Genomic DNA, 25,438 nt, shown 5'->3' with positions numbered 1-25,438 from the left:
ACGTGGGTTCATGCCACCTTCGGTTGGTGAAACGCGTCCGCTCAGCGATGTTCGGGAGAATTGAGCTGGTGACATACGTTCCAAAGGCGAACCGGACCGCCTCTAGAGCGTATGGTGTAAAACAAAGTATACAAACGATTTTTCAGCCTCTTCTATGACATTTTTCGTACCATGTCCTATGTCTCAACTTCAGACAACTAATAAGTTAGTTTTAATGATTATGATTCTTCCTTATCTTGTCCACGTTAAGCTATTCTCTAGCAGGTTTCATTCAATTTGAATTGAATATGCAAATTGGTAACATGTAAGACAAAGTTCGATTTTCGACACACAACTTAACACATTTAGTTCTAATGCAGTAATAGTAGTAGAAGTAGTAGAAAAATTACGTTTATTTCTATTGATTATGATAGTTCATATATTCAACATTTCATTGGATTAACCAACCTGGCTCTTCATCTTTGTTTAATTGGATATTCTAATTTAATATTTGCATTTTTAAACTATTTTACAGAATACCCCTTTGGGGGGGGGGGGGGGGGTGTATTTTGTTTAAATTGAAAAATGTGAACCTAACCTAACGTGCTATATCACGTATGATCTGTTGATCTGATCTCAGACAGGCGTCTCTGAACCTTTCCAGAATGAATACTCTCCGTTCTTCCAATGTCAGAATTTCTGCCAAGAGGTGAATCTCAGAAATTCTCAGAGTCCACGGGGGACTGTTTAGAAGGATCTTGTTCTAGATCCTTTGCAGTTTAAGGTGATGGAATTTGGAACAACTCTCCCAGATTAGCATACCATACTCAATAATAAGTATGATTGGTTATCTATAGACAGCAAACTTATTTTTCAGGGATAAGGTGGACTTCCTATTGATAAGCGGATAGAGTGATCTTATCAAGATGTTGCATTTTGTTTTGTTCCCTTCGGAAGGAAAGTAAAGCCGTTGGTCCCCGGTTCATGAGTTGATGTGTCGATAGGTAGGATCCAGGTGTGGGAGCTGTCTCCCTGGCGTCAGTAGCATTGGTGCTCAGCACGGAAAACAAGATTGACGTAAAACAAATCAAGGAAATAAAAAATGTGGGATTTAGAATTACACAGCAAAAAAATAATTTTGATATCACGTCAAAGTGGATGCACTACAATCATGTCGAAAATATGGTGTAATATTACTTGCTAAAAAGGACAAAATTATCATTAATACAATGCATGAACTGACATTACGCTGCTTTTACTGCATTTGTTTATTTATGTGGTCATAAAAATTACATGAAATTTTCGACATGATTGTAGTGCATCCACTTTGATGTGATATCAAAATTATTTTTTTGCTGTGTAGGAAAGATGATGACCTGAGTCGTCACCACGTTTATACGGATCTTCCAGCTGTTGAAATAATCAGACAGGACATTCATTCCTCTCTGAAGTTTGACAATCAGTGCTCCGATGACCCTACCCTTATAGATATTGGATGTGTCATCTGCGAACAGAGACAATGATCCACCATCACGGAGAGCCGGCATATTGGAGGTGAACAGGTAGGACAAGATGGGTCCAAAGATGCTTCTTTGTGGAACACCCGCAATGTACAATACCTTGAGTCCGGACACTCCCACCCGGTTGAGTAGTAGCAACATGGGCAACAACATCTGAAGTGGGTTCCTCAGTCAAAAGGTTCCAATCATCACGGCGAAACTATTTACCATCGGGTTGATTGGGCGCCGTTCCAATGCTGCGTTGACACCAGTATCGACTATGAAGTCCAACCGGAAACGACCGACGACATCGACAGGTGTCTGCGCTCCATCGATGAAGTGATTTCCCGGGCCAGGGAGCAACATGTGCCAGTATCCAGACAGACGAGTAATACTCTGAACCTTGACAGGCCCACTAAAGACCTCATTTGACTCCGCAACTGGGCTGCCTAACCTGAAGACCAATTGCAACCGTTTAAACAAAATCATCCAAGCCAAGATGGTGGATCTCAGAAATAACGATTTTGCAAACAAGATTCGCTTTTTTCCAGGTTGTGCTAATCCATTTTGAAAAATAAGCCAAGGCTCATCCCTTTTCTTTTCCCTCTTAATCAGAATATGAATTCTTCCTTACCCATAACCCCAGCTGATAAGGCCAATGGTAATCACTTTGTAAGTTTACATAACCTTGGCCAAGCCATGGTGAGTCCTCACGAGTCTGCAGTATTGGAGGCAACGTCTAGAGTCGCTGCCACCTCCATAGTTGTCCCTGACGAAAGTAGAATATCGGCTGATGAGGTGATATCAGCCATTAAATCGACCAAGAACATAGCAAAAGCTATCGCCCCATCAGCCTCTTGTCCTCCATCTGGAAGCTATTCGAAAAGTTGATACTCAGCCGTCTGCTGGTATTTTCAAAATAATAATATCATCTTTCTCAAAAAGAAATTCGGGTTTAGGAAAGGTCACTGTACCATCCACCAACTCGCACGGGTTACTAACATCATCAAGCGGAACAAGTCCGTTTCCAAGACATCTGCCATGGCATTGTTGGACGTTGAGAAGGCATGCGACAACTTCCTGATCTTCCTTGATAAGTTCATCAAACAATTCTCCTTCTGATACGATCAATGTTGATGCTGGGGCTCCCCAAGCCAGCCTTCTTGGTCCTATCCACTTCAAAATATTCACGTCAGATGTTACTCCCAGTCCGGGTTGTGGTATTCTGTCAATGTTTGCGGATGACATTGCCATCATCTATACTGCCCATAATGGCAAATCAGTCCCATCTGTAAAAAACTGGAAATGATAAAATGGCGTTCAATGATTTTACAAGTTTTTTTGATTTGACATTTATTTTGGAGGATTTATTTAAAAAATAAACGTGTCATGTGATAGAATGCATCTTTCATCATCATCATCATCATCATCATCATCATTTTTATTTGATGGCCAAAATCTGACTGGGACTGACTTGCGATTACATTTAATGTCAATGAGAAAAATAGCCGGAAGTCAGTCACAATGCCATGATAATCCTGCATTAATTTAGCACAGTATTGAACAGTAGAAAGATACCATGGTTCCATAAAACGTTACTGCATGTTTATGGATTCGTTCTGCTGGTTCCAGAGCAATGACTGGAACATATTCTGGCGAGTATGGGTCTTCAGCAAGAACTTTTCAAAAACGTACCAAACCCACCATGCGATGAATCAATACACATGAGAATTCAAAAAAGAGCAATTAGGGTCTTGATGAGTAACCAGCACCATTTTGACCACACCCGGCAATGTTCTGGGTATCCCCGGGTAAGTGGTAAAACCTTTTTGAATGAAATATTTATTTGAAGAAAACATCTGAAGGGAATTAAAATATTTCTGAAGTGATTCAATTCTTGAGGAATTAACGGCGCCGGTGGTGTAGTGGTAAGCGTGATTACCTCTCACCCCAACAGGCCTGGGTTCAATCCCAGTCGGCGCCACCGGGATGTTCTGAGGCATAACATCTCTGATCACGCCTTCCTTCGGATGGGAAGTAATGCCGTTGGTCCCCGGTTCATGAGTTGATGGGTCGATAGGTAGGGTCCAGGTGTGGGAGCTGCCTTCCTGGCACGTCGGTAGCATTGGTGCTCAGCACGGAAAACAAGATCGACGGAAAAAAACAAACCAAAGGAAAAGAAAAAAAATCTTGAGGAAGTGATTGCAAACTTGAGAGAATTAATACAGTATTTTCCAAAGTTTTGTGAAGTGATTCAGTCTTTTCCGGAATTATTCATTTCTTACGGAAGCGATTACAAATTTTCTGGGAAGGTTAAGTATTTTCCAAAGAGATTTAGCAATTTTCTTAAGCCGATTAATTTTCAATACAATCCGAAGAATTTTCGAGCTTTTCTGAAGTAATTTCGAACTTTACATAAGTAATTCAGTGCTCTCTGAAATGATACAGTACTTCCAGACGTGATTCCGGACTTTTATGAAGTGATTAACTACTTTTCAAATTCAGCACTTTCTAAAGTTATTTCGTGCTTTTTTGATATGATTCCAAACTTCTCTCCCATTCCTCACCTTCAAAGAATTTTGAAAAAAACATCATGTCAAAATTTATATTTTACGCCACTAAGTAGCACCAACTTTTGTCCGTCAATAAGGATTTGCCCCGTTAGTGGTTAACCTCATCCAAATGTATACTATTTAACTACTAGTGGTGGTGCTATTTAACTTTTTTTTCATAGTTCGAGATGCTGAATGTCAAATATTAGACTTAAAGTTGTCGTTTCGTACGATAGATGAGGAGATGAATGTATAGAGTTGATACACGCAAACCAAAAATCTATTACAATGAATGTTAGTTCCAGTTTCTATCATCCTCTGTTCATGAACATCGCAACGAATGTTAGAAATTGACCATGCAGGCGATGTAATGGTTTTTTGTCTTTTTTTTATTTCGTGTTCCATCTACGCTTTCGACTATACCAGTAAGCTTGTAGAACGACGCACATTGTAGAACATTGTAGAACGACGCACACACTTGCCTCGAATCTCTCCAGCAGAAAAAGCATACGAAGTCGAGTGTGAGAGGAAATGAGCGCTTCTTGTTTGCTTTTAGGCTATCCTTATTCAGAAGCATGGAGAGAGCAGTGGAGAAAGCACAGGTCTGATAGTCGCAACGTCCGTGGTTCGAGTCCAGTCGGCAACCTTTTTTCTATTTTTTTCGACATAATTAATTTCACTCACTAATACACTCCACATTTTTCGGTCTCCAATTTTCTTACATCGGACCGCAGCTAGGTATATCGCATCCTCGGTTCATGCGGTCTCCACTTACATCCTCTGATGATGAATCCCACATAATTGTAAGCGAATCTTACATCCACCGGTTGGGTGTATAAAGAGAGTATAAAGCGAGCAAAGGTCAATTTTGAGGAAGGAACAAATCGGGTTGATCATCTCTTTTACCAAACTCCCCTGTTGGGGAGAGATGGTAAGGGGTATCTCTAGAGATCATGAACCTGATTCGTGACTTCCACCTTTCTTCCTGAACGTGTATTTAAGGGACGCTAGCCACTTCAAATTTTACGATTATGACAATTTTGTTTCCCTGAAAATGTGTATCAGGCGCACTAGTCATTTCAAATGTAACATATTTTTTTAAATTTTTCCCTGGACTTTTCTACCAAGAGCGGTTGCCATTTAAACTAGAAATATCTTTGACTATATGTTTTTAGTATTACTTCTACGTGAAGTCAACGATTTACATAGTGAAAGATGCTAATTTCAAATAACAGACTGTAGTGGTTCCGTTATAGTACGTTATAGTCCGTTATAGTCCGTTATAGTACGTATATATGTATAGTTCCGTTAGAGTACGGCAGTGTGAAGATTGTATATAGATATTAGAGAAGCGAGCTAGGACAACTTTTAAGGAAGGTACAAATCGGTTTTTTCATCTCTCTTTACCAAATCACTCTCCAAAGGGGGAGTGATGGTGAGGGGTATATACAATCTTCACACTGCCGTACTCTAACGGAACTATCAACTCTATGCTTTCATCTACTCCATCTATCGTATAAAAATTACCACTACCGTCTGTTATTTGAAATTAGCATCTTCAACTATAGAAATATCTGTATTTAATTTTCGCTGATCATGTACATCAGGGGATTTAAAGATTTTTATCAATTTTTACTATCAGGGGAGCTAGCAATTTACATTTTTTTATTAAATTTTACCCTGATCATATTTATCAGGGGCACAACTATTTGAAAATAACATTATGTATAAATTTCTCCTACATCATGTTTACCAGGAGCGCATGACATTTTAAACACGTCTACCTTGCCATCACCTCAAACTACAAAGGATCCAGAACAAGATCCTTAGAATCATCCTTAACAGTCCCCCGGTTACTTGAAAATCTGAGATCCACCGTCTGGCTGGTCTTCAGACACTAGAGTATCTGAGTACGCTCAGCCTCGAAAGGTTCAGAGACGCCTGTCTGAGATCAAACCACCAGATCATACGATATCTTGCTAATCAGGTTAAATTACTGGTAGTTAGGTAGGTTGTCAAATTCTTTTTCAATTCAACCACAATAAACCCTTAAGAGGTTTTCTGTAAACTAGTTGGAAAATGTGAATACGTATTATTAGAATAGAAAATTAAACAAAGGTGAAGAGCTGATAGGATCAGTGTCTGTTTTTACCATTTATCATCGCACGTAAGGAGTAGCGTGCCAACCCAGGGTAGATGAATTAAGTTTGTTTTGAAAATCTTCGCTGTCACGTAAGAGTGAAATGAACAAATGAAATGAATAGCCGTTTGTAGACATTCACCAGTGCTTGATTATCCAACCCAAAAATGTCAAAATCAGAAGCGATCCTCCAAAGCAAAATAATCAATTTCATTTTGGGTAAAATGATTACTTTTAATATTGTCGACCCAAAGCCTAAAACCTCGATATAACTATCAATTCAGCATGAGGCAATAATTGTCCATTGATCTGTGTGTAAAGAACCAACACAACACGTTCTACTCAATATCATACACACAAAGATGAAGATCCAGTCGCGAATGGATCAACAGAAATGTTGTCTTCGATACTCAGAGGTTGCCTTGATCAAAAGAATGTTATTTAAAATTAATGCGGAGTTGGTCTATCTGTTAAAATTGTCTTCATTTTCAGCTAAGATGAGTGTAAAAGCAATGATTTATATCAGCACTGGATAGGATAACCAATTGAAACGTTAAATCAATGTAAAATCATATTTAACAGAAATAAACGTAATATTACTACTACTTATGTCTGTTTGCCTGTCGTTCGTGCATTGGTTGGCATAGAAAGCTCTCAAATAATAACTGTGTACTTATTCCAAAGAACACTAAGCTGAGAGCATGCAAAACACTTGAATGATCCAAGAGGATGAAGAGAATGTACTAGAATTGCCTGGCAAAATTGTGTTTTATTTTGTGAAAAGAAACATATATATTTTATTTAAATCTTTTCCAATGTCGACACAAATTATGGCACCCACAAATCACCATAAACTCAATGCAAGCAATTCAACAACAACAACAACAACCAGAATAAAATAAAAATCCAAAACAAACGATAATATATGCCAAACTCAACACGCAGCCGACTTCGATCCTCTTCAATTAGGCATCCCACCGACGAGGGACCGAACATTTATGAATTTTTGAAGTGCTCTTCTCGGTATCGCTCTCCTCCTTAATCATTCATACCTACAACATAAGCAGTCACTAACCGCTAGACTCGGTCGGACTCGCAGCGAGAGTCGTCTTCCAACTCGAGTGGTTCAAGACGAACGATAAATTATCATTCTTAATTGCGTTAGTAAACCGTTTCATTTTCTCTGCCCCGTATCTTGTTCTAACGCACCTCAGGTAATAAGACCCTACCGATCGCAGCGGGTTCTGCGAGGTATAGGGCTGCACCCTATCATCAAGAGATCCAAGGAGGCTCACTCATTCCGAGGTGAAGAAAAACAAAGACCATCAATAATTTAACTATTCCCGGTATATCATTTCGGACTTCGGATAGAAGACGGGAAGTTCCGAGTCATTTTTCATCCGTGCCATCTCGAGCGTGTTGCTGTCCACCCCGTCACCATGGCCGTCGCCATCGCATGATTTTCGATTCTGTAAAGTGAGAACCGTGCTTCCCGTGTTTTTAATTCGTTTCCCAAAACCACTACGAATACATCTACGGAGAAACGGTGGGGGGAAACGTATTAGCTGGAACGAAATTGCATTACAAATTAGCATATTTTAATTAATGAACTCCTAGTCGGACCCCGGCCGAGCCAAATCGAGCTGGACTGGGGTGGGATCCAAAATAGACGGGAACAGACTAATTAATCACCATGAAACGAAAGCTTGTATCGAACGCGAGCCCATCTCGAAATCACCGATTGGGGATCTCTATTGGATTTGTGAATGTTTTGGATGGGGAAAACGTACCGAAAAAGTATATAAACCATTAAATGTCGTGTGTTTATTGCCGATGGGTCCGTCCCAGGTTCGATTTTATTGGGCGAGCATTTCGAAGTTTCGTTGGGAACCGACGCCGAAAGCCATCGGAGGCAGTTAAATTTCTAGGTACCCGATTTTTATTGCTTGTAAAGCAGTTTTGTCATTTGTGTAATCGTAAAGGTATGGAAACAAATACGATAATCAAATAGAGCTTTAATGCTTTCAACGGTTCCTCCGGACGATTCGATCGGAGAAAATGTATGCCAAGAGAATTTGGTCATGCTAGATTGCATCACCTTGGAATCTCATAAGTTACGAGCGTTTTCGTGGTGGTTGGCAGGTCGTATTCAATGATGATGGGTGACTGGTAGCTCATAGCCAATCCAAGATAAGGTTATAAAGGGCCTCAAACTATGCAAAAAATCGTTCTTCACTATACCTCAAATCTTGAGTAATACGGAGATGTTAAGGTTTAATGTCTGTGACCACTAGACTGACGCAAAATTTGAAATTTTCGCTCTACAGTGCTGAAACGGTTTCAAATCGGGTCCTGATAAGTCTCCGATAGTTTCAACTCATTTGATGAGAAACTGACTTTGCACAAACCATTTGAAGTTTATATTGAAATTACTATGGGAAAACCAAACTTTATGTTCATTGTCATCTAGCCTTTTTCCATATTTCACTGTTAACAAGTTCTATTGCTATTCTTATGGGAATTTTTATAAGCTAGAACTTTGCAGAAAATCGTTTTTCAGCCAAACGTCAAATTAAATAGTTATAAATTGTTTAACAGATTTATAATCTTATAACAAGATTGAGCAACTGTATTGTGGGCAGTGTGACATAGTAGCCATGATTTTTGTCCTCTATTCTCTGAACAGTTGATTGAGCATAATCATAAGACATCAGTGACTTGAATCCTTAATAATTGTTGTTTCTTACATTTGATCGAAAAGTGGTCTTCAACAAAGTTGAAGCTCAGAAAGTTTTCAACAAGCTCAGCTATCATTTTCTGAAGTAGAGCGAACTGGTGAATTTTGAGATTGATATGAACTTAAATTAAGGTTTCCTTATAGTAATTTCCATATAAACTACAAATGGTTTGTGCCATGGCAAGTTCTTACTAAAGGAGCTCAAATTTTGGGAGGATAATCTGGACCCAATTTGGAACCGTTTGAGCACTGTGGAGCGAAAATTTCATATTTTGCATCAATCTAGTGACCACCCTTCCAATACAAAACAATTTAGCGATCTAGAACAAAATTTCAAATTCGCGATCTAGAATAAAATTTCATTGTGAATTCATCTTAAAATTCGGTTGAAATGTTTACAGAAGTCTTTTGATATTCTCCTTGGATTTATCAAAGAATCTTCATCTCGATCCTTTTGGAAGTATCCTCAGAACTGGAGTTTGTCTAAACATTCCTTTGGAAGTATGAACAAGCTCAGATTCCTTTTAAATTGTTATCAGAATTCAGAATTCAATTCATGCGTTTGGATATTTGTTAGCGTTTTCACGGAATTCTTGCTATAGAATTATTATTAAAAAAGCATTTGAACACTGTTCAAAACTCCGTTGAAAATCCCTTAGGGAACATGCATAATTGACTTAGCGTTTCAGAGGGAGGGGGTATAAAATTGATCAACGTCATTTATGGACGGTTCCTTATCAATTCTTTAGGAATACTTCTAATAATCCCCTTGGAATTCTGCTCAGAATCCAAGTCTAAGGTATTGTCCTCAGCGTTCTTTAGGCATTCTAGATACAATGTTTGAGTTTGGCTCCTTGGATTGCATGACTGGGATTGGTGATACAAGTGGCAGCCAAAATAGGAAAGGATAGGATATGATATAACGAGTGAATATGAGTAAAAGGTTATGAGATAAGTTGATTAGTTTGGACGAACTATGAAATCGATTCAAGTTTCACACGTAATAACTAAATTGAATCAGTTATGTTTTACATACTTTCAAGTTCCATAAAGTTCAAATAAAATTCCTAAAGAATTTTAAAGTTCCATAAAGTTCAAATAAAGTTCCTACAGAACTTTCTCTCCATGTTTCATAAAGTGCATATAAAGTTCTAAAACAACATTCTGGCTACTTTAGAAGCTATAGAAAGCGCACGAGGAACTTCAGGCTCCAAAAAGTTCCGATGCGTACTCCTAGCAACTTGAAGTTCAAAAAATCCAAAAAGCATCCCTAAGCATTACTTAGGAACTTTAGGCAAGGCTGAAAACATGGCCACAACAAAGTTCCGAACAAGTTCCCAGCGGAACTTCTTAGCAACTTTAAAGTATCTGAAAAGTTCACTGCTGAACTTTTTAGTAACTTGAAAGTTTCTTAAAAGGTCCGTTATAGCCCACATGAAGCAATCCGCACAAGTCTTTATTTGTAACATAATTTAATATACGTAAATATGAAATGATCAGTGTCTCAAATAAATCATAATTCTTATATTAATGCAGTGCATCAATATTTCATAAAAAAATTAAATAAAGAGCATGGATCTGGATTTGAACCCATGTGTATGCAAACTACAAACAGGCAGGCTAGCTTATACTCACTTGCTGTAAAATGATTTTTTTTTCCTTTGGTTTGTTTTTTTCCGTCGATCTTGTTTTTCGTGCTGAGCACCAATGCTACCGACGTGCCAGGAAGGCAGCTCCCACACCTGGACCCTACCGACCCATCAACTCATGAACCGGGGACCAACGGCTTTACTTCCCATCCGAAGGAAGGCGTGATCAGAGATGTTATGCCTCAGAACATCCCGGCGGCGCCGACTGGGATTGAACCCAGGTCTGCTGGGGTGAGCTGTAAAATGATGATTTTCTGAATTTTGGAATCATTAGATGTTATAATCATATTTTGTACTTGTAAGATACAAGAAGATGTTGCAAGGGAAGTGTTTGACACATTAAACCTGTCAAATTCGCTTTCAGATAGTCACAATCAGCGATTTTACGACTCGCGAGCGCTCTCTCAGAGTGAACGCTCACGAATCATAAAATCGCTTATTGTGACGCTCTGAAAGCGAAATTGACAGGATTCATGTGTCAAATACTTGCCTTTCAACCTCTTCTTGTATCTAACAAGTACAAAATATCATTATAACATCGAATGATTTCAAAATTCAGAAAATCATTTTTTTATAGCAAATGAGTGGAAGCAACCCTGCATCAAGGTGTTGTGTTTCGTATTCAAGTCAGTCAGCTGGCTCTGAAAACTCCAACAGTAGGCGTGACAACAGCTGACTTTAATATTTTTCAGATGACGTAGCGGTTCATGCTAGGGCTATCACGCAGAAGGAATGGATTTAATTCTTCAAAGAGCTCCAATACAACTAGTAATGCTGATAAATCAAAACACGTTCATATCTGCCCTTAAGAAATAACTTTCATAAATTTGATATTGCTAGACTATTCAGAACATTTTCAATTGTAGATACGAGTTGACTTACCACAACAATGATTCCGTTGCACATCATTTTCTCAGAAAGAGAAAACATAGTATGCTATCTCTCTTTACTCTTCTCTGATGGCAGACACGAAGTTACTGCTGCGAGCAGTGATAGAAGTTTCGGTTCGTGTTCGGGTGTACAGCAAAAATATTGAAGCTCAGACTCACCACAGTTTGGTGAAAATTTTACCTGATGAGTTGTGTTAGTTAGCATGACATCAAAGCAACCGTATCACAGCTTGTAATTATCCACTGTTGTCTGCATGTTGATTTTTGTTTACGATACTCAAATGAGATTATGCTCATTGGTGAGATTTGATCTTTGATATTTTTCCAACACTGGACCCAAGATTGGTGTGTGAAATGACCTACCCCTTGGAGACTGATCAGGATCTAATTTGAAGCCCATTGTTCCCATTGTTCGTTAGATGTGTATTGAGACACCACTTGGTCTAAAATAAAATAACAATAACTTTTTGTCCAGAAGTCAAATCGATTCGACAAAGATATTTCGCTTATTATATTCAATCGACATCCGAGGTTTGGTCAAAATTGAGCAATATTTGAGATTTCATACATACATTTCCGCATACAAACTTTAGAGCTCTCCCACATATGCAGATCGTAACCTAATTTGATCACATTCTGCATGGGTTTGCTTCAGTCTTTGCCGAAGAAACTGAGATGAAAATAGATCGCCAAAAATCAGATCGAGATTTGTTTTCCAGTTAATGTTAAATATGACCATCAACAGGAAAAGGAATTAAATAATTTTAAAATGGTCTACTTGGGCGCTTAAACCCGAATTGATTTTCACATTCAATTAAGCTGTCCCAGATAAGCGGCAATGAAAAAAAAAATGATCGATTATGCGTGTGATTCGATAAGCAGGAGTGATTTTTTTTTCAAACCTTCGGAGAATCGAGTCCAACCTGCATACTTAAAAAGAAAATTAAAAAGTCAAATTGATTTAATATGACTTTAACATAACATAAATATTTTAAATGGATAAAACCCGAAACGATCTAGTTACATATTCATCAAGAGAAAAACAAATCAATGAAACTAGTAAAATGTCAGCCTACACACTCAAAATGTTGTAACACTGGTAAAAGCTCAAACTGGCAATAGGCTCGGCATTTACTTTTGCTGGTATTTCTGCAGAATATTTAACTATTAATTTGCATCTCAGCCAACAATAATTTGTTAGATGAGTTTTCGTATTTTTGACGTAAGACTTCTTCTGTGATTTCTATATCGGGGTACACTTTGTGAAAACCGAAAATGGAACATGTAACGAAATTATGAAAGATTTTAAACATTAATAACTCAGCTGCCCCTGGACAAATTTCAATAATTTTATCACCAATCGGTCGATGTCCAAAAGCGTCGAAATTACTAATTAATCTACCAATTACGTACATGCATATACTGTTTCCCCAACACTGTCGTCAGAGAGTCGTTAGTAGACGGAACAAGTCCAAGTGGCATTCGCCGCCAATCTTCGGGTGTGTGGAATAGGGAGGATGCAATTGCGTAACATATTGCACACTCATCGCCATATTCAGAACCACACGACCACACAAAATGCTCTCCAGAGTTGTAATCTTGTAACCAAACTTAAAGCAGAGGTACAAGTGATTTTGATAGCTCGACGGCAAACACATTCGTTGATACGTTTGTTGTTCTGGATGATTTAAAAGCATAGCAGACATAGTGCGAAATAGGTCAGTGAAGCCATGGTCATCAAAAGAGGAAATTGATGAAGACAATTGACTTTCACCCTTCTGCTTCTAAGCCCCCGTCATAGCAATGAAAACTACCATCGCTCTGATTTTGGTTCATGGGTTACCCTAGCTGGTTGCAATTCTGCTGTTCGATATTTTCGAAGGACCACCAAAAATCATGAAATTACACTATTTTCTAGGGATGCCTAAAAGTTCAATTATTATCTTTTCAGCTTTTCGATCGAATTTTCAATTAGGCCGGAACAAATCTCAAGTTTATATTTTGTCACCCTTTAAAAGTTTGGAGTATCATAAAGGAGGAAATAAAATAAATCAATGTATATTTGTTTTTTGAGCATCGCTTTCATTTTCCATATCACCTTGTCCTTTTACAGAATTTTTACTTAAATCGGTACTAGACCGGTACGGCATAACAGGTCTTTGAAATTGGATCAGCCGGTTTCAGTTGTTGAAAACGGATTTTATCGAACTCATTTCTAATCTTGTTTGGCAACTCACTAGGTAAGCCACCTTCAATCTGATTGATCAAGGGGGATGATCTTATGAAAAAGGTCCTTGGTAGCGACCCGACTGGAACAAGACGAAAATGTGCGCTGCGCAACAAGGGGGTTCGCTGCGCACATCTTCGCCTTGTTCCAGTCGGGTCGCTACCAAGAACCATTTTCATTGGCTCGTTATCCGACATTGTTACGATGTGCCCAGCCCATCGTAGTCGCTCGATTTTCGCATGATTCAACAATTTCCGAGCTAAATCCAATCTTTTCAAAATTGGTCTAACATTTTAAGAAGTGAGATCAAATCAGAAACTATTCAGGGAATTCCTAATTGAGGTGACATTTTTCAAAGCATATTCAAAACTCAGTCGAATAAGTCATCAACACTTTTCTAACTGAGTTGAAACCTTTCTGTTATTTTATTCCATCGTTTTAAAAGTTGTCAAAGCTTTCTTGAAGTAATCCAACATATCCCGAACCTAAGCTTTAAAGAATTGGTTTCGCATTTTCTGGAGTGTGGCCACATAAGCTGATTTAATCTTTTTCCTAAATGAATCCATGGTTTCCTACATTGATTCAACTTTTTCCGAATTGAATCCAAACTTGTCAGGACGGGTTTGACTAAGTTAGCCCCAAATTTTTGTTAACTGTTTTGGCATTTGTCAAGGATACAATCTTTTTTAGCTTTCCTAAAAGTGTTAGACTTTATGCGACTCACCCTAGTGGCTCAACCAAGATTCCCGGATAACTAGCTCAGTAGCATGAGACCCGTGAACTGTGTCACAGGGCCAGCATGCTTCTGGGTAATTAGGAGGGGCTACGCGGAACAAAGTGTGCAGAAACTGTGGGATTTCTCTAGTGATAGTGAAATTAATTGAAAACTAAAGTGTGTGTGGAAAAAGTCTAGAAATCTATTAAAATTGTATTATGGTGCGGATGGTTTAATTGGGCTATTGTGGGGTGTGCTTCTTTGGTACGTATGGGTGGTGTTTGCTGGACGATGGCGAGCGCTCACGGGTGGTGATTGTGTTGACGCCGATGTTGTTTGACCGCGATGGCGGTCCGTGGCTTGACCACTCCGTCGACAATGGTGGATCGGTGGCTTCAACTGGTCTGGAAGATGGCGCCTGGTGACGGGAGCTGTGGTCCCGACAATGGCGGATCGGAGGCTTGTGTTTGAGCGTTGCAATGGCTGTTCACAACCAGGGAATGTAGCGATCCCTGTGCAGCTACCGAAGTAGACTTTTCTGTTGGCAACGCCGTCTCCCTTCGTTGGAAAATATCAGCTGACCGTGACAAGTGTGTTTATTCCACTTCTCGCGCGAATCGAGATGACCATTCTCGTTTCCTTCTCGCGTGACAGTTCTCACTCTATTCCGACTGTCGACTCGCACGACGCGAGATGTTCATTTTGCATCGAGAGGAAGGATGAATCGCACGCGAAGTGCTGTTCATTTCAAGAAACGTCAAACTGAAAGAGTTCATCGCGGAAGCTATGATAAGGACGTATGCAGTATTTTCTGATAAAACAGTTATTTGATTTAGGTATAAATATCAGTTTTTTCAATAAATAAAAGCATAGATATGGATAAAAACAATAGAGCATACGTTTTTCTATCATTTGAGAATTATAGCTTAAGGTTCTAAGTAACTTTCTGTGCCATTTCGATAGCACCACCGGTTATGTAATTTGGTCCTTTTTTGACAGAGGTTTGTTGTTTTTAATTCGAAGCTCATCCAGAATGTTTTCACTTGTTTTTATAATGGCACCGCCAACATCTGAAATATTCACCGCGCGAACCTCAAGTCCTTCGACGAACAATCTCTTCCCGGCGGGGATTTAAGTCAGCGTGTTTTAAATCGCAGCCGAGCCGAGAAGGGTCTTTCTCCTTAACGATTAGGACTTCCGAGTCCGAGGATGCTCTCCTTTCTGGCAATTACAAGCCAGAGAGTGGAAGGTCCTTGAGTTTTAGACCAAGACAGTCAAGACTGACTTGGTCGAAACGTGCCGATCGTGAGGATATTCGTGGAACAAATAAAAAAGGTCCTGAACGGAACAGGAGGAGGTTGTTCACTGCACTTTGTTCGGTTCACTATAGTCTTGAGTTCACTCACGTCTTGTACGCACGAACGCCGGTATACTTCTGGAGTCCAGAATCTGGACAATGGTGGACCATCCCAGCTATCAAAAGCCCTCCTTTTCCCATCCAGTTTTCAATTCGTTCCATATTTCCTCCATTTTCCTTCTTTGTAGCTTATCATCACTCATCCATACCATCTCCTTCGCATATTCACTTTTTCTACCACAGTTGATCACAACACCCTTTCGATCCTGTCTCGCCCAATTAAGTTTATAAAAATATCAATTTCAATGTTATCCTACTACCACAAATTTATACATTTTTCAATTTACTGCAATTTTACTAACAATTCTACTAATCCTACTAACCCAACTTTTACACTAAAAAACACAGTCCTCGGTATAAGAAGCCCAATCCGCATCTACGTAGCCCACCAACGGTTCTGCAGATTCGATTCGGCGATACTCCAAGCATTTGGTTTTTGTCCCCTTGATGTACCGAACCTCACGTTTCAAACTCTGCCAATGTGTTGCTGTTGGCTTCTGCTGGAATCGTCCTAGGAACCCTACTGGATAACAGATATCCGGTCTAGTACACAGCATCAAGTACATTAACGATCCGAGAAGTTCCCTGGAGGGCTGGCTTGTTAGTTCTCCTTTTCTCGTCAACTGGGTTCCTTTTTCCATTGGACACTTCACTGGATTGCAATCCACCATCTCGAATCTTACCAAGAGCTTGTCCACATTTGCAGCTAGCGATAGTCGCATGCGTCCTTGTCCAACATCGTAGTCCACACGTATACCAAGGAAGTGCGCAACTGCTCAACAGCCAGGCATTGCAAATGTTGCCATCAATTGCTTCTTCAGCTTCATAATGCTCTTCAGATTCCTTCCGCATATGAGCAGCCCGAGTAGCACACTTTCATCACAATACGTTACAGCAACTTGTTTAAGACTGAAATAAGTCGTATATAAGTTTCTACAACTGAATTGTGACAAGCGTGCTACTAGGGAGGTCATCCACGTACAGGGCTAAATATATCTCGTCCCCGTCCTGTATTCGCGTATACAGACAATAATCGTGTCGGGAACGTTCGAAATACAAATTTAGCAACTTTTCATTGAGTTTCTCGTTCCAGCATCTCGGAGACTGCTTTAAGGCGTAAAGTGACTTCAGCAGCCTGCATACGGTGTTCGGTGGTGCCTCAACGCCATCTGTGACCTCCATATAGATGTCCTGTTTCAGTTCACCGTACAAGAACGCTGTCTTCACGTCCATATTGTGGAACAAGAAGCCCTGGTTGACACCTGCTGCAAACACCGTTCGTATTGTAGCAAGCTTCGCCACTGGAGCAAATGTTTCCTCGTAGTCCAGGCCAGCTTTTTGAAGAAACCCTTTAGCCACAAGTCGCCACTTGGGCTTTAGCCACTTGGCCTTAAGGGGTTTCACGTTATCCGGGCACTTGACGAAGCGCCACACATTGTTTGCTGCCATCGATTGAAGCTCGTCCTGGACTGCACCCAGCCATTTACACTGATCGTCATGTCGCATGATGTCGTTGTAGCTCATGGAAACATCTGAGGAAATCAAATCGCCAGAAGTTGCTCTATAATTTACGAAAAAATCGAACAACTTACCAGGAAGCCTGCACTCCCGTTCGCTACGCCTCGACACCGACTCATCATGGATTTCGTGTCTTTCTATTTGCGAAGGGAGCGCGTTTGCTGGCTCTGCTGCAGAATCTTCAAAGTAGTCCTCGTTTTCGGTCGAGCAGCCAGCTGTCTCCTTGCTACCGGAACTTCTAGCTTCGTCATCAGGAATGTCAGGAACAGCTTCATTTTCTGAGGTTTCCCTCTCTTGCTCGAACGGAAAATTAACCACCAACGGGACATCTTGGATTGGCTTCAGCTGGGCATACGGGAACGAACCTTCATCAACCGACTGGAGTCGATTTTTTGATTCCGTTCAGCACTCCTTCACGGATCATAACGTCCATTCCTTGCTGGCTAATATGCCCCAACCGCCTATGTCACAACTTACTTGGTTCCGGATCACAGACATTGGCACAAGCTTTTTCCAACGTCAGCACAATTTCGTACAAGCTGCCAATCATCTTGCCCGTTGCCAAAAGTTCTCCATCTCTCTTCAAGAGCGTCGTGTGGCCAGAGAACACAACATCAATACCGGCTGCTGTCAACTTCTTCATGGACATCAAATTCTCCCTCAGGTCCGGAACGAGAAGGGCATCTTTCATGTGGAACAGGACATCTTTGTTGCTGGTCGCATCAATCGTCCCAATTGTCTTGGCAATCATCGCTTGGCCTTTTTTTGCCATCTTGATCTCGATGGGATTCACCAGCACTTGAATAGAGGAAAATATTGATTTATCACTTACCAAGTGATCGCTGCAGCCATAATCCAACTTGAACACCACTTTGTTGGGAATTTCATGTGTCAATTTTGCAGCGTCTGCCATGAACGTTACTGCGTTCCTCTTGACACAGTTAGCTTCACCATTTCCACGCTGGTTGTTGTGCCCGTTGCTACGTTGGTTGCTATGCCCGCTGCCATGCCCATTTCCGTTGCTATGCCTGTTGCCACGACCGTTGTATGGTCCGTTGTTATGGCAATCTTTTGCCATGTGCCCACGAATGCCACATTTGTGACACTTTCCGTTGAATTGCTTTTGGCTGCTTCCAGAAAATGCAGCCGAATTATCCCCGCCGGTGTTTTCTTGACGATCCGTTCGTTTAGATTCCTCCGCCAGTAGCCTATGCTTCACCAGATCGAAGGTCAAATCTTCCTCGCAACCGTTCTCCAGCGCCGTTACCAACGGGTCGAATGAATCTGGCAGTGTCAGAAAAAGTTGAGATCACCTTCCGCCAGGGTTGCACCGGCCGTTTTGAGCTTCCTGACCAGGCTATCGAACTCGACCAAATGACCTTGCATGTTACTTCCTTCCTGCATCCGGAGTCGTGCCAGTTGCTTCCGTATTCCGTACGCAGCTTCGAGACTCTCCCACATCTCCATGGTGGTCGTTTTTTCGCGCACGACTTCCGACTTCGTCCGAAATGCAACTCACCAGTATCGCTTTTCCTTTTCGGTCCAATTCGACGAACTTCGCTTGCTCAGCTGCTACTACCGGGGCCACCCCGGTGAGCACTTCCGATACGCCTTCGGAGGTACAGCTTCAGCCGGTAACTCCAATTTTGGAACTCGCTTGCATTCCCGCGGAACTGCGGAATTCCTTGCGCCTACTCCTTCTGTGTGGTGCCCATAACCTATTGGGATTCGGTAACCGGAACGGGACTAGAAAGAAAAACGGGAGAACTACTTGTGCTAAACTAAATTAGAGCTTTATTGAAACACGTCTTGTTCGTACACGTTAGGAATGATGAAAAATTAGTCCTCAAACAAATTCGTTGCTAGGGAAAACACGTTGCTAGGCAGGGTGGTCTGAGCAACCAGAATAGCCGATTGCTTCTTTGATAACATAACAGGATACAAAAACTTATGCGGGAAATGTCTTGTTGATAACCCAAGTGTTACACATAATAAAGTTAACATTTGCGGCTTCTGTTAGGCATTATTGTCGAAAATCACGGCTTCAAAGAAGTATAATTCTAAAGCGAAGGCTAAGAAGTAATGTAAACGTTTGAAATATACAATTTAGATGTAATGTAAAACGAATTTTGAATGATTTTTTGTTTGTTTACTTTTAATATGCCCCCAACCAAAGAAAAACTTGTGATTTATTTCGGCCTTTGAGCGCGTAACCGACATCCCTTCTTATGTCTACTCGTTTGATTTAGTGCAGTAGAGAACATAAATAAAAGTACTAATTTATTTGAATACGCATAGGAAAGAACCATGGCGTGCAACAGGATCATAAATTCGCCGAAAAAAGTGGTAAGCGTCTTTTTGCTAAAAGGCTAAGATTTACCAACTTGTTGAGAGAAGGAGTTTAACGAGAAAAACTAAAAAGGGGAGGAGCTTTAGCTGGGTAGACACTGATATTCTGCGGCCTTCCAACCTGTCGCAGACACCAGTTCAACCCCTGTCCTGCAGCAGACGGGCCGAGACTCTTGCGAGTGCCCAATCACTGAACCGAAGAATATGGGATTGTCCGGTTCAATTTGCTGATCCAGCTGCCTACACGTCATCATCATCTTCCAAAGGCTTTAAGTCTCTACTACCATGGGCCCTTTATGGGCCATCAAGATTTTCCAAAAGAGTTAAATTTCTGAACATGTTCCAATTAAAATTCATATCAAAAGGTTCTTTTCGTGGCAATCATAGTCATACTAAAGGGTATAAACAGAGAGAACCTCGCTCAAATTCCTATTCCTACACAAAAAACAAGCACCTGCTGCAGTTAACAAACAACATTTATTATATTAGACCACCGTACAACCCCATACGTACAACCCCATAGGACTGTCCCTTGTAGTTTTTATACGAATCTCAGTAAAATAAAATGCAGAACTAAACGGCGGTTAAGATCTTGGAAATACAAATTAATTGTTTGTAAATTTATATAATATTTAACTAATTTTTTTTAAATCCCGAAAGTATTTTTCAATTGAAAGGTAATAAATTTAGATAAAGCCCAGAACATGTTTGGATTTTTAGATCAAAAGAATTTTCCAAAGACAGAAGTCAAGAAAATGGTGGAAATATAACCAAAGTACAAGGTACTTGGGAAATCCTAGAATAGAAAATGTTCCGTCTAGAAAATTTGAACAGAACATCCTCATCCATTAGTTTTAATGCTATTTTGTGTTGTACCTATTAAAACTGATAGTCGTGAGAATAACCTTAGAATGCAAAAAAAAACATACAAAAAACAACACCACCAATCCCACTGACAAGCCCAATCATCACCATAAACCTAGACAGCTCATTATGGAAACACAAACCAGCAGTAAATCTACCGCGCCTAACAAGAAGCCAGTTAGGAACAATTATCACCACCTGAATTGTCTCGTTACTCGCAGCAATGATCATCTTCTCTCTGTTGGATGGCTAAAATTCATGAGAAATAACCAATTCAAATTTTCCCCGAAAATGCACCCATTCGATGACGGATGGTGTAAAGTTTATCTCTCTCTCTCCCTCCGCACAAACGAAAACAATGGATTTAATTATCCATAAATCTAGCTCCCATCCGAGTGGCGAGATCCACAAAACCGAGGTCACCTAGAGGAAAACATACACAGAAGCTAGAAGAAATTAAATGTTCAACTTCTAAGCACTTAGAATTTCAAATTACAACCTAGCAGAAAGGAACACGAGTTAGTTTTTTAATGTCTTCCATCATTCAAAAATTCTTTAACCAAACGAAGATTTTGATTTTCAAATGAGAACGCTTAAGACCTACAAAAGTATAATGTAACAAAAATGCTGTTTGCTGCCATGATCATGATCTCGGTGGGTACGATCGACGCGCTCGCAGGCAGGTGCAGGTGCATTTCTCACGACGCAACCATAAATTGCTTCGTTAATGCCCCCGGGGGGCATCCGCGTCGACCGCTGCCACGCCGCGCCGGGCGGGATCTTCTTTATCGCCTGCCTTTCTTTTGTTCGGCGATCACACGAGATCGGTAGAAGATCGCGTTCGCGTGGCTCATCGCCACTTCGGGTGCGATCGGTTCGCTGCACTGACTGAGTGACCCGAAGAGAGAACGACGCGAGAGAGTGAGAACCCGAGTACGATCGTCATTTTTCGGTCGTTTGCTTACGGGTGCAGATACGAAGATGATGCGATCCTCGTTTGAGATAGATCAAAAACAAATCTACCGGCGAGTGTGGGTCGGAAAGAGAGGACAAGAAGCTGTTTGTTGACATTCTCTCTCGTTCTTTTCTTATCGATCGGGATGCACTTCTTAAAAGGAGTTGCATCCGTACGAGGGAGTTTAGTTTTCAGTTTCGTTTCGTACAGTTCAGTTGTGCATAGTGAGATAGTGTGGAATACAGCTAAGACTTGAAAGTGCATCAGATCACAGAAGAAGATACAACAAGAGACAATAGCAATGAAAGCAGTGATCGTGAGTGTTTTTATCGCGGCACTTTTGGCGCCACAAGTGACGCAGGGCGTTTCGTTTTGCCCGAATCGGTGCGTGTGTGACGACATTAAACTGCACGTGACTTGCGGCGAAGGCGAGCTGGATGTGCTACCGATCGCGTTGAATCCGGCCATCCAGCGGTTGGTGATCAAGTTCAATCGGATTAAAGCGATCGATTCCTCGATCCAGTTCTACTCGGAGCTAACCATGCTGGATCTGAGCTACAACCACCTGCTTGGAGTTCCGGAACGAGTTTTTGTGTACCAGAAGCAACTGCTGCAGCTGCATTTGAATAATAACAAAATTGGTGCCATCAATAATAAGACGTTCTATGGATTGAACGAGCTGCGAGTGTTGAATCTGCGAGGAAATTTTATCAACGAGCTGACGGCGAACATGTTTACCACTTTGCCAAAGCTGGAGGAATTGAACCTTGGCCAGAATCGCATTGAAGTTCTGCATTCCAATGCATTTGAAAGCCTAACGAGTTTAAGGATCTTGCATTTGGACGACAACTCAATCAACATCATATCGACTCCGGCTTTCCAACCATTGAAGATGCTCGCTGAACTTTACCTCGGTACCAACACATTGAATCAGATTCAACCGGGAGCATTTGAAGGACTGCGGCAGCTGAGACGGCTGGACGTGCGAGGATCGATGCTGGTCAACATCACTTTCGATACCTTTCGTGGCCTGGAGAATCTACGATCGTTAGACCTCTCCGACAATCATCTGCTGAAGGTTCCCACGGTTCAGCTGAGTAGCCTGAAGCGTTTGGAGGAGCTCAAGATTGGGCAGAATGATTTCGAGGTCATCCCCGAGGGTGCGTTCTACGGGTTGTTCAATCTGCGAAAAATCGATATCTCCGGATCGTTGAATTTGAGGCGTATTCAAGCGGGAGCTTTCTCGGCTAACACAAATTTGGACACGATCGTAATCGCTTCCAACAAGATCCTGTCGGACATCGAGGAAGGAGCGTTTTCTGGACTTCCACACATTGAAAATGTGATCCTGCGGGACAATGCAATTCGAGGTGTTCGTGAGGAATTGCTTCCTTGGAAACAGCTGCGCAATTTTGATCTTTCGGAAAATCCACTAGTTTGTAATTGTCATCTGCAGTGGCTGAGGAATCTGCTGCAACAGAAACCGATCGAGACGGAGCAAAGTCAAGTAATTTGTGAGTATCCGGAGCGCTTGAGAGGGGAAGCTTTGAGAGAGATCAGCTCTGAGCTTTTGGGATGCCATCAGCGTCAATCTCGCGATCGAGCCGTGGTTGGAGCAGTCCTGGTGGCTTCAGCTGCTTCCGTTACGACGTTCGTTTTGGTAGCTTATCGCCTGCGTCATCGACTAGTGGACATATTTGGACCGAATTGGCACAACAAACGTAATTCGCTCAAAGAGGAAAAGGACTTGGAATTCGGAAAGTGTTTCGAAGAGATCGATTACCATCAACCGAACTTCAACATCTATAGCTACCACTGTCAGCACCAGCTGCAGCAGCACCTCCCATCGTGTCCTCAGCGATCTTACGACCACCACATCTACGAAATGCCAATTCCGGTGTCCGATTTGTGAGCCCCCCACCGGTGAAGAGACCTGTAGGTCATGGAAATGATCATCGTGCGGTACGTGCGCTCACACCAGGAGCCGGCAAACTTCCGGTCCTCAAATTGCATGCTTGACGACAACGGAACGCCCGAGGGCTTGTTATAGAAGCAGCAGTTTACCATTAGCGCGCCATCGTAGGATCCCGTCGGGAAAATTTGAATATTTACTGTTCATCATCAAACGGGGGCTGGTTAGTCCCCTGTAAATTATGTCCCCGAACAAGGGGACAAAGCAAAAAGAAACACGAGAAAATAAATGAGTTCATTATTTTTTTTTTAAAACAATCATAAAAGTTTTCTTCATTTTACTCTCACCGTCCTTTGACACCGGCTCGTATTTGACCATTGTCCTTCTTCCCTGTGGTGGTTTAATCTCCTTCCTTGGCTTCCCGGCTAGCAAGGCTTCTGACCTTTTTTTTTTCGTTTGCAGAAGAGTCCTTTTTTATTTGGACAAGATTTATGTCGCATTTCCCCTGTTGAGATGGCTGACCATCGCCGTCGCGTAGAGTGTGTGAATTTTCCAGCTATGCTTTTGTTTTTTAACACACTCAAATCCAAAGCGACATGAAGCTCTCAGGACCATCCGAAAAGGACTTGGATTTCGAATTTGCCTCGGGTGGGAATTTCTCACACGCCTATTGTCCTTCTCCATCCAGCTACACATTCGACTGTAAGGCTAGGTATAGCGATGGATTCGCATTACAAGGCCTCCACCACTACTCGCAGGTTGTGTGCGCTACAAAAGAAGTCCTTTTCGGGCTGGCTCTCGCTTTGTGTTGAATGTGAGTTTGAGAGATTTGCTCGAGATTGCTTTTCGATTGCGCTGCGTCACCCTTCCCGTTGTTCCCCTTACGAGCGTTCCAGTTCGTTGTCCTTCAGCAACAACAAGAAAGGAATCGACGGAAGGTTGATGGCTGTTGTAAGGAATTGGACCATCGAGTAGCGAGGACGACAACAAAAGAAAGAAATAATTCAAAACGAAAGATTAGACTCGGGTTGAAAACAACCTGCTTGAAAGTTTTCCCTTTTTTTTGGTTCTTCTGTGGGAGCGATTTTTTTTTCGGCCTGCAGGATTCAATACTCGTTGTTTTTATTCCCATGAAAGATTGTTTGCGGAACGGCGCTCTGTTGTTGAAGATTCAACAAAGAAAATGTTGGAAATATTTTCGGAAAGGTTGACGAATGGACTGAAAGGTTTGATCGGTGATGGCTCACGATATGTTCGGAGACAATGCGCAGAACGATCATGAATGTTTCAAATAACATCCAATTGGCTTGTAGCAACAAATTCAATCAGGATTTTTGTTCAATTATAACTTTCTTTCAAGAATTAAAAAAAAAAACTGATAGCCCAAAAGGTGAGATTTAGACTATTTGTTTTTTTTTTCAATCATCCATTTGTATGCGATTTTTCGATGAACCACTTATCAAATTTTTACTTCAGTTAGGGTAGATGAGCCAGTTATGGCACTAGTTAGTAAGCGTTTGTACATTTGGTTTATTATAAAACAAAATACTCAGTGGAGTGTAATAATTTATTCCATTTACTATTAAAGACCTAGTATCCTGAACAATAAAATGATGTAAAACCGATTAAATAAGCACCGAATTCCTCTTCAAATTTGATTTAAAATTGTAGCCATAGTTACTTTTTTGACATCAGTTGTATGTATATATGTATGTTTGTGTGCAATCCAACTCCCACTGTCTGGCAGTGTTTTGATGGAAAAAAAATGTCTGCAATATAATAGATTACAATCTTATACTGATCCCAACGCAAACATTTTTAGCCTGGAAGTTGAAAGGTGATAGCTCTGTTGAGTTCCAGCGACCCATTTCAGAATGTCTGGTCACATACGTCCATTCCGAGCTCGCTTTCACTTACAACAAGTTACTTATTTATTTGGAGGGAAAAGCCCATACTAGTGGGCGCAAAACCTCATCATTTCAGTACTAGCAGATCAACCTGGTCTATACAAGGTGTGGAATTGATGGCCTGTGCG

General features: G+C 41.0%; 1 protein-coding gene across 1 annotated transcript; it reads left to right on the top strand.

The window, feature by feature from the left end:
- The first annotated feature begins 21,760 nt into the window (after positions 1-21,760).
- LOC135697573 (leucine-rich repeats and immunoglobulin-like domains protein 1) lies at positions 21,761-23,720 on the top strand. Its single transcript, XM_065217353.1, has one exon. It carries the CDS (start codon positions 21,793-21,795, stop codon positions 23,401-23,403), a length of 1,611 nt encoding a protein of 536 aa, XP_065073425.1. The 5' UTR covers positions 21,761-21,792; the 3' UTR covers positions 23,404-23,720.
- Positions 23,721-25,438: the final 1,718 nt, after the last annotated feature.

Source organism: Ochlerotatus camptorhynchus, unplaced genomic scaffold, assembly GCF_037179485.1.
Source record: "Ochlerotatus camptorhynchus isolate MF236.1 unplaced genomic scaffold, CSIRO-AGI_Acam_v1.1 ptg000076l, whole genome shotgun sequence".
In the NCBI taxonomy this organism is placed as follows: domain Eukaryota; kingdom Metazoa; phylum Arthropoda; class Insecta; order Diptera; family Culicidae; genus Ochlerotatus; species Ochlerotatus camptorhynchus.
This window is presented reverse-complemented; position numbering and strand designations above follow the sequence as displayed.